At 46.7% G+C, this 14,921-nt stretch overlaps 1 protein-coding gene across 4 annotated transcripts in view; it reads left to right on the top strand.

The window, feature by feature from the left end:
- Tsc22d1 (TSC22 domain family member 1) overlaps positions 1 to 11,667 on the top strand; it is a 109,773-nt gene extending 98,106 nt beyond the window's left edge. For 2 of the 4 annotated variants that reach the window (XM_028878397.2, XM_028878411.2), the window contains exons 2-3: positions 9,117 to 9,165; positions 10,347 to 11,667. In XM_028878397.2, coding sequence (XP_028734230.1) covers positions 9,117 to 9,165; positions 10,347 to 10,604 — 307 coding nt within the window. In that variant the 3' untranslated portion in view covers positions 10,605 to 11,667. Of the gene's footprint in view, positions 1 to 8,109; positions 8,167 to 8,361; positions 8,707 to 9,116; positions 9,166 to 10,346 lie in introns of those variants that run through there. The other 2 variants (XM_028878406.2, XM_028878402.2) reach the window with 2 other exon arrangements.
- The last annotated feature ends 3,254 nt before the right edge of the window (positions 11,668 to 14,921 follow it).

Genomic DNA, 14,921 nt, shown 5'->3' with positions numbered 1-14,921 from the left:
AGGACTCCTGGGGTACCCCAGGCTCATCCCGGGACATGCTGCTGGCCATTCTCCTCTGACTGCTGGCCACATGCCTTAGAGACATAGCCTGCCTTTCTTATTTACCAAGTATCATTCCCTCGGGCCCTTCTCCCAGCTCTTGAGGGCTCTGGGAAGAACCTGTAGGGTCTGTGACATCACCGTCTGAACATCTTTCTTGGGCATGTCTGCACTGTAACATGCCAGCCTGCAGCCGCGGTGAGCCTTGCTCGGCCAGGCCTTTGTCCCAGTGCCTGGAGAGACTGCAGAGCGTGCTGCCTCTGCGGCTGCAAGTGTCTGATCAGCTGCCCTGCACGCTGCAGGAGGCTGGAGGGTCAGTCCCCACTGCAGACTAGACACCCTGCCCCCGACTGTAGGCTCTGGTGCCACGTGTGGGCAGCAGTGTGGGGTCAGCCTGTTAAGTGCTTCCCTCGCCGTCACAAGGGTGGTTTGAAATGACTCCCTAAGGTTCTGCTGAGTTGGAAGGTGCTCCTTCACCTTCTGGCCTCTTCACCATCCCGCGCTCATACCCACTGCTTTAGATCTCTGTTCTTGAGTCTGGAATTTCTGGCCTGTACTTGGCTTCTCGGTGTTTTATACATCTCTGTGCTCAGCCTCCATTTCCAAATCCACAGAATAAGGTTCTGAAAATGATTGATAAAGTCCGTTTCTCTCTAAAATTCTGACTAGTTCTTAGAGTTAGAGGAAACCCCCGCACCTAGTGTCCAGAGAGGCCATGGGACAGACGTGTGTCCTTCGTCAGAGTAGAAGACGTCACTGAGCACAGGAAGGTGGCACCGGAGTCCTTGCTGTATGGGTGTTCGGTGGCTGTGACCACTCTCCAGTTTATCTTTGTAAATAACCGTTCAGTTGAGCTTTGTTAAGGTCACCAAGGGACTGACCAGCGGCCCTTGCTGACTCTGGACGTAGGAAAATGGGCTGATCTGGAAAATGGGCTGATCTGGAAAATGGGCTGATCTGGTCCCCACTGTCTGTCTCTGCCGCTTCCCGTTGTTGCCCTCAGGACGTTATCATGAAATATTAGATTGAGGCAACTATTTTAAGGTGTAAGAGCTCCGATCACCCTTTTCCATGGCTATGTAAAAGTAAAAAGAAGTACTGTTCATTTTTGATAGGAGATGTGCATGAAGTTCTTGAAATAGAACCATAATCAGGACAAATTTTCACTTCAGATGTTTCTTATGGAATGTCATTTAGCTTCTAAATCTGGGGTGCCATTTTCGTCTGTGGCTCCTGATTTTCATAATCTACCACCATTTAGCAGAAGTGGTATTTATGAAGAAATTTGGCTTTGGAATGATTATTCTCGCGAAGATTGGGGGGAAAAAAAAGGTTAACCATTTGAATCCTACTGCCTAGAGGCTTTGAAGGGAGCTCCCACGGCAGGGCTCCTTTGAGTGGAGTCTTAGCACCTTCCCTTCCTGCCTAAAGCTCAGGCAGCCTTGAGCTGCCTTCTCTCCCCTGCTGCTCTCCCTCCCCTGGGGTGTCATATAAATGGGACCTTTGCAGCCTTTGCATCTGGCCTCTTCCACTTCCCGTGTTATGTTGAGATTCATTCATGTTAGTAGTAGTTCATTTCTCTTGACTGCTGAGTGGTAGAACCCCATTAGACTAACAGGGACATGGTTATCTGTTTTCCAGTGACATTTATGGTGCTTATGATTTAAAAAAAAAAAAAAACACCCCAAACCTCCACATACAGATTGAATTCATAGTTTGAGCCAGGATTCCTGGCCTTGATGGAAAGTGTGTGGCTAACTGTTGAAAAGCAGATGCGCCATCCTACATTCCCACTGCCGCTAGATGAGAGGTCCGTTTTCCCACCTGACTGTAGATGCCGGTGGTTCACGTCAAAGAATAAAGCTTTATTTTAGCCATGCTGATTGTATAATGCACCTCATGGCTCTGGTTTGCATTTTGTAATGACGGATGGTGCTTAGTGTTTTTCCATTTGTTTGTTTACTGTTCAAAATGCATTTATCTTTGGTGTTTGCCCGTTTCTTTCCTTGGCTGTTGAGTTCTGAGTTCCTAACCCTGTTACCTTTAAGTTGCTTGTGATACTCTTGTAGCTTTGGCTTCTGAGAACAAACTGCAGTGCGGCCCAGCTGTCAACTTCTCCCTTTTGGATGTTCACCCAGTGAATGACTTCTCCTAGGTTTTCTGTTTCGGGATTTTACATTTGCTCTATGACTTATTTGTGGTTAATGTTTCATGCGTGTGAGGAATAGTTCAAGGCGTTTTGTTTTGTTTTCCTTTTTCTGCTCCGTTATTTTTACTTTACCCAATTGGTCCAGGACCATAGGAGCATTTTTTGAAAAGCTACTGTTTCTTCATGGAATTCTTACATTCATGTGGAAAATCAACTTGCCATTATGTATTGATCTATTTCTGACTTTCCCCCTTCATAACCATAATATATTGTTGGAACTGTCTCCTGTCTGGTATTATTTCCAAGCAGAAGGCCAGCTGGACACTGCTGCCCCTCTGTGTGTGACTAAGTCGCTCTCTGGCTGTTTCTAAGATTTTCTCTCTTGCCGGGCAGTGGTGGCGCACGCCTTTAATCCCAGCACTCGAGAGGCAGAGCCAGGCGGATCTCTGTGAGTTCGAGGCCAGCCTGGGCTACCAAGTGAGTTCCAGGAAAGGCGCAAAGCTACACAAGAGAAACCCTGTCTCGAAAAACCAAAAAAAAAAAAAAAAAAAAAAGATTTTCTCTCTGCAACTGGATTTAGGCACTCATCTGGCTATCGGAAGGATTTTCCTGGCTTTGGGTTTGTGTGGGTCCTTAGGACCAGTAGGTTATTGTTGTAATAGTTTGGGGAAAGCTGCCATCTTTCCCTAAGGTAGCTGTCCTTCATGACCCGTTTTCCAGGGATCCGTTACTGAAGTTGTCCCTCGGGCACTGATCTGCCGTGGCCAGCGCCCTGCTCCCTCCCTTCTGTTCGTCCTCAGTTTCTTCTCTGGATCCATTTTGAATAGTGTCTGTTGTTCATGTGGCATGGACATGTCTTCCGTCAGATCTGCCGCTGTCACCTACTGTATCTTCCCGAACGTTGTCTTTTCCATTTCAATTCATCTGAGTTTTCATTGCTGTTTTGCTCCCATCTTTAATATGCTAATTCCTCTGCCTGCCTTTTGAATATATGAGGCATAGTGAACATCTCTAATTTAATATCCTTGTCTACAGGGTCCGTCACCGTTTCACATGTAGTCATTTAGATGATTTTTTTTGTATTGCGAGTTCTGTCTTCCTGTTTGTGTATCTGCTGCTTTTTATCAAGTGCCGGGCATGGTAACAGATGTTGAAGAGTAGTTTTTCCATAGGAACAAAGCATGGCTCAGTCTAGAACTAATGCCCACCTCACCTACATAGACACATAGGCAGGCAGGCAGGCGCACACACACACACACACACACACACACATACACACACACGCACGCACGCACAGCCCCTACCCCTTCCCCCTCTGAGCATTTGCTGCTCTGGACTTGAATGTCCCCCCCAGGCTTCCGTAGCCCTCAGCAGTCAAGACCCTCTGATTTCTCCTGTCGCCTGCTCTTTGGCCAGGGCTGTCGAAGACTTGGGTAGCTTTCATAGATACTTATTGGTAGTCAGTATGCCTGTGTTTGCGTTCTTCCCTCTACTTTAAAAGATTTTCTCAGTCCAGGCAGTTCATATACATAACCCAAAGGATGATAGAGTGAATGTAAAAACAATTAGCGTTTCCCCTTTTTACCCCATATCTGTTTCTCAGGAGCAGCTATTTTTAATGTTTTTTTATTTTCTTACTTTACCTCCATATTTAACTGTGACATTTTTTTCCAATTTTGAGCAATATATGATCAAGTTGTGATAAATATAGATGCAATTTCGCTCTTTTAAGCTATTCACACACTGATAGTCTTCCAATCACCTCAATAAATGTAATGGTTTTTTTGTTTGTTTGACTCTCTAAAGTAATGGTCCGTGTAGATTGGGATAGGTGTTTAGAACCACCTTTGTGGTAGACTGAGTCCATGAGACTGTCCCATACCTAGTTAGCCACAGCCGTCCAGCCCCTGCAAACCTGGTTTATTCTTCCCATTCTTTCTCCTGGAGTCTCCCACCATCAGGCCACCCAGTGGGCCTGCGGGCAGCCTCTCCCGAGGTCACAGCCTCTGGCCTGCCATCCCCTCCCCAGCGTCTGGCCTCTGGCTCTGCCTGGGGTGTCCCTTGCCCACCGTTTATCTTGATTTCGGTCTCATCTTATGATACAAACTATCTAAAAAATGTCATTCTGATTTTTTCGGTGAGGAGATCATTTGGCCCGGTGAGAACTCCAAACGCAGAAACCGTCTCTCAGAACTGTAAAGACATTTGTCCCATGGTCTTCAGGCAGCTGAAACACCGTTTTCCCTGAAGTCACTTTCTGTTTGTGACTTGCCTTTTCTATCTGGGAGCTTTTGGACTTGCTGCTCCGTCCCTGGTTGTCTTGTGTCTTGTGTTTTGTGATGGGCTTTGATGATTGGTTTTGTTCGTTTTTGTTTTTTTTACCGTTTCGGGAATTTGGTCTTCTCATTTCATCTGGAGACTTGTGCCTTTCAAGTTCTGGGGCTGTTGAGCCGATTCTCTGGTAATTCCTCGTCTCTGCTCAGTGTCTGTGGAGTGCATCCTGTTTACATGTTGGCTTTCCAGAGCTATTCTCTACATCTCTGGGCTTTTCATTCTCTCTTCCTTTTGCTCTACATCTGGGAAGACTTTCAGCCTTATCTTCTAACCCAAAAGAAGGTTGAATACAGCAGTTTTTCCATCGTTGGATGGCAGTATGCCTTGTTCTGTCAGTGTGCAGAGAAGGTTGAGTTTAGGCGCCTTTTCATCTTTTGCTGACACTGTCCTGTTCTGACTGCAGAGGAACTAAAGCGTTACTCATTGTTTACCCGTCAGCTTTAATGTATTTCTATTTTAAATACTGCTTTACATTGACAGGTAGAATTGTACACAGTGCTATTTAACACTGCTGTCATATAGCCCGACATTCATAGAGATAACGTGAGCTAGTTGAATATGGCTCACTAACAAATGCGTTTCTTCATACGTGTTGAGTTTTGTGACGAAAACACTCGGCATCCACCACTCTTTGCTAAGGGTACAACATATTCGCATTAACTGAAGCTGCTGTGCTGGTCAGCAGGTCTCTTGACTCTTCCTGAGATTGTGACCCTTCATTCACCTCTTCTTCATCCACCACCCTCGCCTTGGTAACCATTGCTCTGCCCTCTCCTTCAGTGAGATCAACTTCCTTAGATGTGAGACCATGTGGTGTTTGTCTTTGACCGCCTGAACTCTTTAAGTTATAGTCTGTGGTTCCATCCATGTTATAGCCATGGTAGCATTTTATTTTAATGATTAGTGTTTTTGTCCCTGTTCCCCGCTCTATCTCTGTGTACGTGTTTATCACATCTTCTTTGGCTATGAAATCTGTGGTTTTGTTAAACTTGTTCTTCTACTTCTGGTTTCTAGGGACCTGGGGAAGGGAGGTGACCAGGGGTCCCCAGACAAGAGCGGTTTGGTCAGGTTACAGGGTGCATACCTTGCTTGCTTCCTTGGCTGTCCCTGTAGCTTCACAAGGAGTCTAGATGGTGGAAGAGGTGGTTGTAGATAATTGGATCTCTGCTTCAGCCAGTGTTGGCTAAGTGCGATCACCTTACGCCCTCACAGACCTGCCTCTGCTCCTCTTCATCATTCCCTGTTTGACACCAACGTGTTTCAGCCAGAGGTTGCTGAACTGGAATCCATGCAAAGATTCATATGCAGACCTCAGGAGCAAATTTCAAATATTTGTGCCTTTTCCCGTGTTTAGAGGCACTCTCTGAAGCTGACTTGTGTGGCCCACACCTTTTGGGGTCTCTCCTGAGGGTTGTTGCATTTCCCTTGTATAATCTCAGCAGGTCCCTGGTGGTCTCAGACATGACACTAGACTCACAGATACTTGTCTGGTAAATAGAACTTCAAGGGAAATTCTCAGACATTCCGATCCAATGGTTTTAACTCATGAGGATTTTCCTCTATGTCCTTTGCCTTCGTTTTCAAGTTACATATTCCTTTCATATAAAATCCAGTTTTAAGGGAACCTCGCACATTTGTATGAGAAAGATGAAAAGACACACACACACACACATACACACACACACACACACACTTCTTGCCAGTTATTTGAAATGGAAAGTACTGGAGAACCAAATGCTCCTCAGTAGGGATGTGGCTTAGACAGACTAGCTGTTCATATCTGCTTTTGTTGCTAATACAGCAGGTAGTCATTCAGCTAAAATGATAGAAAACAGAACCAATTTAGCTCTTTTATTTCTGTTCAAGAACAACATGAATAAATAAAATCCTGTGATCCTTTTCAGTTCCAGCTGGAAATCTTAACTTCATTTCTTTATATGGCCTTGGAGGGCTTTGTTTCTGTTTTTAGCTCCTTTATGGTTAAGGTGTGTCTTTCTGTAATACCCTCTCCTCTGAAGTTAGTGTTCAGTTAAAATGCTTAAAAGGATGCAGATTGATAGTTATAATTTTAATTTTCCAAGTACAGAAACTACAAAGAACTATTAATAATCCCGCTTAATATTCATAGACATGGGGACCCCGTGCTTATTTCATGGGTTATTATGAATATTCAGCCTCTCTTACTATGTCTCCTTTTACTGGAAACAGGTGCCTTACAACAACTCACTTTATAAACGACAGATATTCAACATTTTTATTCAGAAGCAAAGCCCAACAAGAAACATAATAAAAAGAATATTGCTTTGCAGCCACCCCGGTTCTTCACACAGAAGAGAACCTTGTCTTGTGCTGTATTCAGTATATTTGGTATTTACCTGCCTTAAGTTGGTTTCTGAAACCAAATGCCCCCTGCCAGCCTTGGGTCAACTTCCAAGATTGTCTAAAAGACTGATGGTAGTTTTAGGAAAGGATGTTCCTTGAGGGAGAGGTCTTGAGAGAGAAGGGGTTCATAAATACACTGTAGTGTATTCATGTTTCATAGTTTATTTTGGAATTATTTATGATGAATACACTTGCCTATGGATTAGAGAGGTTCCAGGCAGTTGATAGTTTTTCTTCTCGGTTTTTCTCGTTTTCTGCCATTAGAGGGCAGTATTGTAGAGGTTAAAATTTCCTCAAATATACTGCATGTAACAGTATATAGCATGTAATAATCAAACTTGTTATAGTATGTCAAATTATAGTCTTCGTTGATGCGTCTTCACAGATATTTAAATTATTAGAGGTAATTTTGCCCCTAGTTGAGCTCTTTTACGCCCTTATCTGATGACCATGATTTGGCGGCGTTAACCTGCCTGGTGACTATAGTGTGAAGCAGTGATAAGCCTGCAGTATCTATTGACTGCTGAACTATTTTTAACCGCCATCAGAGTCTCTACATTTTTACTGGTTCTAGACACGCTGCAAATGAGCAAAGGCTACATATAAGGAATTGTATGCTTTTTGGAAAACGTCCTTGACAGTATTTCAATCCCTCTGATGTAGGAAAACTAAGGATTAAGTCTTGGCGGAATTGAATTGCCATCTCACTTTGAAAACCCTTTGCCTTAGGGACTAGCTGAAAATAGATCTGGTCGGGATTAGACCTGTAGATTTTTTTCTTAGCTATAAATGGAAGAAGGCATAATTACCGGTGCCGTTGGGGTGATGCGATTTTAAGGCTTACAACTCTGGAGACATTTGGGGAAGGTTCACTACATTTCATCTTGTGGATTCCTTTGACTCTTTTATTTGCCTAGTAAAGAAAAATGCAATATTGTTTTCTACACGTAACTGATAAATTTTATGTGAAGCTATCTCCCACCAAAAAAGCAAATGTCCTATTCCTTTGAATTCATTAGCATTAAAAAAAGAATTCCTACAGCAGGGTTATTATCTTTGCACATAACACAGCCTCTAAAGCCTCCCGTTACTGCTTCTTGTAAGAACCCAATAATTGAAATCGAGACGCTGGCGTTCCTGAGTCTTAGTGGTGGGACTGGGCATGCCCAGTAGCTCGGCCGGTCTGGTTGCAAATAGCAAGCTTGCAGGGTTCAGCGCCGCGGGGACTGGCCGCTCTGGAGACGGGTCTGACTCCTTTCGACGTAAGCATGCGGGCACCGGGTGCTTTCGGGGACCCTGACGCGGCCCTCGGAGGAGGCGGCGCCCAACCCCCGTCGCCCCCCCCCCCTTCGCCGCCACGGGCATCGGGAGGGACCGCAGCCCGGGAGCGCGGGGCGGGCCTATGGCGCGGCCAATCGGCGCGGCGCCTGGCCGCCTATATGTGGCGCTGGGGCCGGGCGGCCTCCTCTAGAGGAGTGGAGCCGGCTGCCGGGTGGGAGCGAGCCGCCGCCGCCGCCGCCGAATCCCGGTCACTCTTACCAGCGCTGCCCTGCCGTTCTCCCGCCCCGGGCTGCAGACAGCTAGGCGGCTTTATCTAGTTTGAACCAGGCTGCTGTGCTCCCTCCTTCCTCCCTCTCTTTTTTTTTTTTCCACGAGGGTGTTTTTGGCTGCAATTGCATGAAATCCCAATGGTGTAGACCAGTGGCGATGGATCTAGGAGTTTACCAACTGAGACATTTTTCAATTTCTTTCTTGTCGTCCTTGCTGGGAACTGAAAACGCTTCTGTGAGACTTGACAATAGGTAAATGTCAGCTGGGAGAGTTGGTCTGAATTGACTCGGAGTCAATTGACTTGCGGTAATGCAGGTACAGGATAGCCTTGCGAATTCCTTTGTCCATGCCGAGGGTTACTGTGACATAGATGTTGCTTTTTGAAATGGTCAAAAGATCCTTATTTTCACAGATCTGGCTCGAGAACAGCTTTCTCTCATTATGTAATTTAGCCCTTTGTGGCTCCCTAAAATAGGGAAATGCCTGGATATTCGATAGTGGCTGGTAATTTCTGGACTATGATGCATTTTGTATCGTTAAAGAATACTCAGACTATGATACTAGTAACGTCATTTGAGTTCAGAGATCTATCCTTATCCTGGATGTTGAAGATCAATTCCATTTACCGATGATCTCTTTTTTTTTTTATCCTCTCTTCCAGCTCTGGTGCAAGTGTGGTAGCTATCGACAACAAAATCGAGCAAGCTATGGTATGTACTGATTAAAAATTGCTTGTACTCAGCGTGGGCACAGCGTAAAACCCAAGATGTCTTGGAAGGACCAGTGCATCCCTTAAGCTAAATCCAGATGGCTGCTGGTTGCTCTTAAAGAGAATACAGTCCGAAATGCCAGTCCGAAATGCCAGTCCCTGCTCGCTGCCTCCAGCCAGCGTGGAGACGAGCCCCATACCCCGGAGGGAGAAGGGCCCGAGGTTTCTGAGCGAGGCCCCTGCCCTGGACCCATTTCACTTAATGTCGGGATAAGGAGGCAGCAGATCAGCCTCCGGGTTGCTCGTCCAGGGAGCAACTTCAGCGATGTGGCTTTACCAGGCACCCTGAGATTTTCCTGGGGAGCTGGAGGGAGGGAGCCCCTGCCGAGGGGAGCTGGGGAAGGGGTCTCTAGGTCATACCAGAACCTCTCCCGCAGTGCTGCGGCCGCACAAAGGAGGAGAATGGGAGAAAAGTTTTGTTTTTTTCGGCCTGCTCCTGGATTTCTCCGATTTTTTTATTTCCGCCTTGGTCGTTCTTTGTTATTGGAGCAGCGCCTGTGGCTCTTCTCACGGGATTCTCTGCCCACTGTTGCTAGGCAAACTCTGAACCTTTAATTCAGAGCTATAAATAACTCGGCCTCTCATTGGCTACGACGTCTGCCCAGGTTTCTGTGATGTCAGCTTAATCGCTGGGGGGGGGGGAGTAGAGGTGGAGGGAAGAAAATGCGGCAGCACGCTCTGTAGGAACTGGCTGCAGCCGGTGCTGAGCGAGCGAGGGAGGAGGGAGGGAGGAGGAGGAGGCGCTCCCTATGCCGGGAGGGCCTGGGGGCGGGGAAGCGGCCGCCGGCCTCGGGCCTGGATGGGAGCGCGGCGGCGCCGGAACGGAGTCCCTTGCGGTTTGCCATCTTGAATTGGAAGCTGGACTGTAGGCATCCTGGGCTAATGTCTGCAGAGCAAGTCTAGAGACTTTTGTAAAGCTCGATCACTTATACATTAAACTTAGGTATTACACATAAACTTAGGTGCGGTGGTGATTATGCGCAGATGTCCACCAGTGTGCCTTAATGTTCTTTGGAGGCAGGATATGGAATTGGTTAGGGAGAGTTAAGAAAGGCCTTCAGAAAGCCCGAGTCCGGGACGTGATCGGCTAAACCTTCCTCTTCTTTCCCCCCTGCCTCTCAGGATCTGGTGAAAAGCCATTTGATGTATGCAGTTAGAGAGGAAGTGGAGGTTCTGAAGGAGCAGATCAAAGAACTCATAGAGAAAAACTCCCAGCTGGAGCAGGAGAACAATCTGTTGAAGACACTGGCCAGTCCGGAGCAGCTCGCCCAGTTTCAGGCCCAGCTGCAGACTGGCTCCCCTCCGGCCACCACGCAGCCCCAGGGGACCACACAGCCCCCTGCACAGCCAGCATCCCAGGGCTCGGGATCCACCGCGTAGCCTGCTATGCCCCCCCGGAACTGGCTGCTGCTGTCTGAACTGAACAGACCGAAGAAGAAGAGATGTGTTAGCGAGAAACCGCCTCCACCGTCACCCATTTCACCGCCGTCTACGAAAGAGACGTGAGACTCACATGCCATTCTCGCTTTTCCCAGTATTCAGCACTCATATGCTTTTGGCTTGAAGAAATGTACTAGTTGAGTGAATTAAAGGTTAATCAGAGAATGAGCATGGATGTGCCCTGTGCGACTTGGCAGATGTCTGAGGAATGGTTTAATTGATGCTGAGGAGCTGTGTGCCTTTTTCAACCCTTCCCAGCCACCCACCCTGCTTCCAAGAGCTCTGGGGCTTGCCTGCATGAGGCTCGGAAGGTGGGCTGCTCTGGATTTTGTGCTCTCCTCTCCTTCCCTTCAAGGAACTTAAAGAGAGGCCAGAAACGAGACTGCAATGGGGGGGAGGGGTTTAGTCGTTTTACAAACCGACAACTGTCACCAAAGTTTATAAAACACACTAGTACTGTCCCTCTTTTCTGAAACATCGCAGACAAACGATAGAGACGAAACGGTGACAGGGACCTAGGCTGTCATTATGAAGGTTGTTTTTGCTTATTGTATATTTGTGTATGTAGTGTAACGAATTTGTACAATAGAGGACCGTAACTACTGTTTAGGTTGTACAGATTGAACTTTAGATGTTACATTGGCTGTCTGAAAAGGTGTGGATTGTCCTTTATAGAGAGACCCACAGAAAAACTGTTTCATGGCAAACACCACACCTGAAGAAATGTTAAGAATTTGGCCCAGTTAGTTACTTGGTGTCATTTGAAATCTAGCTGCTGAATCTTGTGGAGTGAATCCCTGTTCACCGATGTCGTCTCGGCTGAGCTGGCCGACTACATGGAGAAGTGGTCACTTCCTGAGCAATGGGTTTCCCAGTAGGGGTTTCTGCATATCACCTGTATAGTAGTTCTCTGCATACGTTTCTGTGCATGTTCGCTACAGTTATCACTGTATTTACCTGTTGTTCTGTCACCTTTCAATAAAGCATATAAAATGTTGATACACCAGTGTCTCCACGCCACAGTGTCCGTTGTCATCCCCACCTGCTCCTGATGAAGTCCAGCGGTTTGCCTGGTAAAATCTGAAAGGGATTGGAAGGGTCGGACAAAGTCGGGACGTGAGGAAAGCTTACGACGGTGCGGTGTGTCGTGTGGCTGAGCGAGGGCCAGTGAAGGAGGGGCTCCGTCCTCTTGTGACTTGCTTAAGTCACTTCACCCCTTTGGACTGATGAAAGATGGTGTCTTCAGCTCCCCCTCCCCCATCTAAAACTAAGCATTTATGTAGAACTTAAGCATCTGTGGTTACTGAACCGAGAGGGAGTGAGCCTGATTCTGTGTATTCCCAGTTAGGATCAGAGGTTAGGAGTGGGAACTCTGTTACTGTGAAGCGGACCATCTTCCTGCAGGGGAATGAGTTTCTTGGCCCTTAGAGTAATTCTGTTTTTAGATACTATTGGGGGGTTGAATGGATGTAACGGGCTTGAGGCAGGTAGGACCTTGTAAATCCCTCCTGGATGATTTGTAAAGTGCTCCGAATAGACACAGTGGAGCCTAACGCAGGAGTAAGCTGGGTCCTGGAGGCCCGGGCTGGGCTCAGCTTTGCATTCTGCCCCAAGACCTCCGCAGCAGCCCTTTGACCCAGTGGGAATCGGGGCCTGCACGTTCAGCAATCCAGTGTAGAGGTGCAGGGAGATGAGACTGGAAACAGGACATCACAGCTCACGGAGGAGAATGGGGACTGGAAACAGGACATCACAGCTCACGGAGGAGAATGGGTGGCCCTGGTTATTAGGTGGGAGGGTAAAGCAGTTGACTACTTGTTGGTTTTTCAAGACAGGGTTTCTCTGTGTAGTTTTACTCCCTGTCCTGGGTCTCTCTCTGTAGCCCAGGCTGGCCTCAAACTCACAGAGATCCACCTGGCTCTGCCTCCCGAGTGCTGGGATTAAAGGTGTGCACCACCAACACTGCCCGGCTTGGACGACTTGTTTTAAGCTGGTGACAATTGCCATAAAGGTATTTGGGGGCTGGCAGGTGCTTGGGAAAAAGCCTCTGTCATGCTGGTTTAAGGGGAAGATACCTGACTTAAAGGGATACTTAGGTAGTAATTATACTTCTCGTAAAAGGAAACGGTGGACAGTGGCCATCTCATCTTTTATATTAATGTAATTGTGGGGAGTTTGAAGTCTCCATCTTTTTTTGTTACATAGGACTTAGTTAACTGTTTCTACTAATATAAAACTCCCATGAAATGCTGGTATCTTGATTGTATGTGAAATAATAATTAAAATCAAAACGTGTCTGCATGCCCCTTCCTTACCTTTGTAGATCCAGAACATACTTTATTGGCTGCTATTCAAACACATTCAAGGCGACATTTTGCTACTTCCTGTGGGTTACTATGTAATCGATCGTATCACACTTCATGTTCCATGGGCCAGGAACAGTTTTCTAAAGTGGAAGGAGATGGATGAGCACTGGTTGTTCAGGACAGCAGCAGCAGCATAGACAGCAGCCCACTGAGGCAGAGACAGAGGGACTTTCCAGGATTTTAATGGATGCCTGCTTTTTGTTTCAGATGAACAATGTCGGGAATTCAGGAGCTGGGCTTTTGTTTTTTGCATACTTTAAAAGCAAAATTTTTTTTTTCATCTTGTGATGAACGCAGCATGCCAGAATCAGGTTTAAATTTGCTCAAGAAATGTTAATTATAACCATAATTAGAAATGAAGATGAATTTCAGTGCAGGCCCTACTGTCCCTTAGGCTGTGTTAAAATGAGTAGTTAAAGCTTCTGGACCTCGCGATATGACTGCATTTAGATGTCCATTTCGGATCCATTCGGAGAGTAATAACAGTAAGATTAGAAACAAGCAGAAAATGAAATTTCTTCTCAGATAAAATAGCCTGAAAATGGAGAACGAATTGCCCTCCAACAGAACTGGGGAGCAGATTGTATGATTCCCACCCTGGTGTGTGGGAGAAAGACAGTAGCTGATCTGAGTGCTGTGGAAACCGGGCTATTTGATCTTTGGGGTGGGGGGGCAGGAACTCCTCAGAGCCCCTTTCCCATTCGTAAAATAAGGATTGGGTGAGATCTCTTTCAACACTCATAGCTTGCCTAAACTTGAGCTCAAATCAGGGAAGTGTTTCTGATGAAGACCGTGGGCATGGGTTCTACACTGTGGTAGTTCCTTTAGAGAGATCTTTAAGAGCTCTTGTTAATGGGTGTGGAGATACATGCTGGTAGTTCCAGCTGAAGCAAGAAGATCTTGGGTTCAAGGTCATCCTGTGCTATATAATAAGACATTTCTCAAAGTTCAGTGGGTGGGTAACCATGCTTCATGGTAGGATGGCCTACCCCTACCCTCTCTAGCCGACCCGGGGACCCAGACTGTGATCATGGATGTGTGTGCTACAAGGTTACATCACAAATTCTCTGGATTTCCAGAAACAGCTTATATGTCAAGGAAGATTGTCTCCATTGATTCCTGAGAGCTCAGTGTCTTTCCTTAAGGAGCAGGACCACCACAGCAGCTCTTAGGGTGACCAGCCACCCTGGTTTGCTAGGGTCTTCCCAGAGAAGTAGTATATACCCAGTTCTAACCACTGGACAGTCCCAGGCAAACTGAGCCATAATGGTTGCCTTAGATCCTATTGTCCCCTTTCTTAGAGTTAGGTGTCCTTTTGAGACTTGGGTTGTTATAGATGAGTGCTGAAAAGTTTGAATTCTGCCAGGTTGGCCCAGAGAAAATCATTTTCAACGATCAGCTGACTTTCTTCCCCTTCTACAGATGGAAGACCCGGTGACCATGGAGGTGAAACCCTTATGATCCTGGGTGACAGGAGGACCAAAGTAGAATGTCCTCCCCTGCTGTCCCGAACCAGGACGTTCAGCCCTAGAAGCAAGCGTGTTTTCACCACTGAATGTTTTAGAATCTTCTGCCTTGGTAGCTGGTGTGGATGCGTATCCTTGACGTCAGGTGCTGCTGACAAACACCCTAAGCTACGTTGTATGGCCAACGAGTGGGTCATTTGGTGGCAGTCGAATTGTGGGGAGACTGAGATCCATACTGCAAAGTGGCAAAACATTTTGTAGAACTCCCGTCTGTGGTAACGTAGAAGGCCGGCCGTGTGCACCTCTGAGAGGTCTCTCGATGGTAAAAAGTCAGTCACCACATTACCCCTCCTGTTTCAGAGAAGGGGGGTCAGGGTGGAGTTGTTTTGTAAGTAGAAGAGGGAGTAAATGGTGCCGGAACATGG

Source organism: Peromyscus leucopus, chromosome 9 (assembly GCF_004664715.2).
Source record: "Peromyscus leucopus breed LL Stock chromosome 9, UCI_PerLeu_2.1, whole genome shotgun sequence".
NCBI lineage: Eukaryota > Metazoa > Chordata > Mammalia > Rodentia > Cricetidae > Peromyscus > Peromyscus leucopus.
The sequence above is the reverse complement of the archived record's forward strand: the minus strand, read 5'-3'. Positions and strand labels throughout refer to the sequence as shown.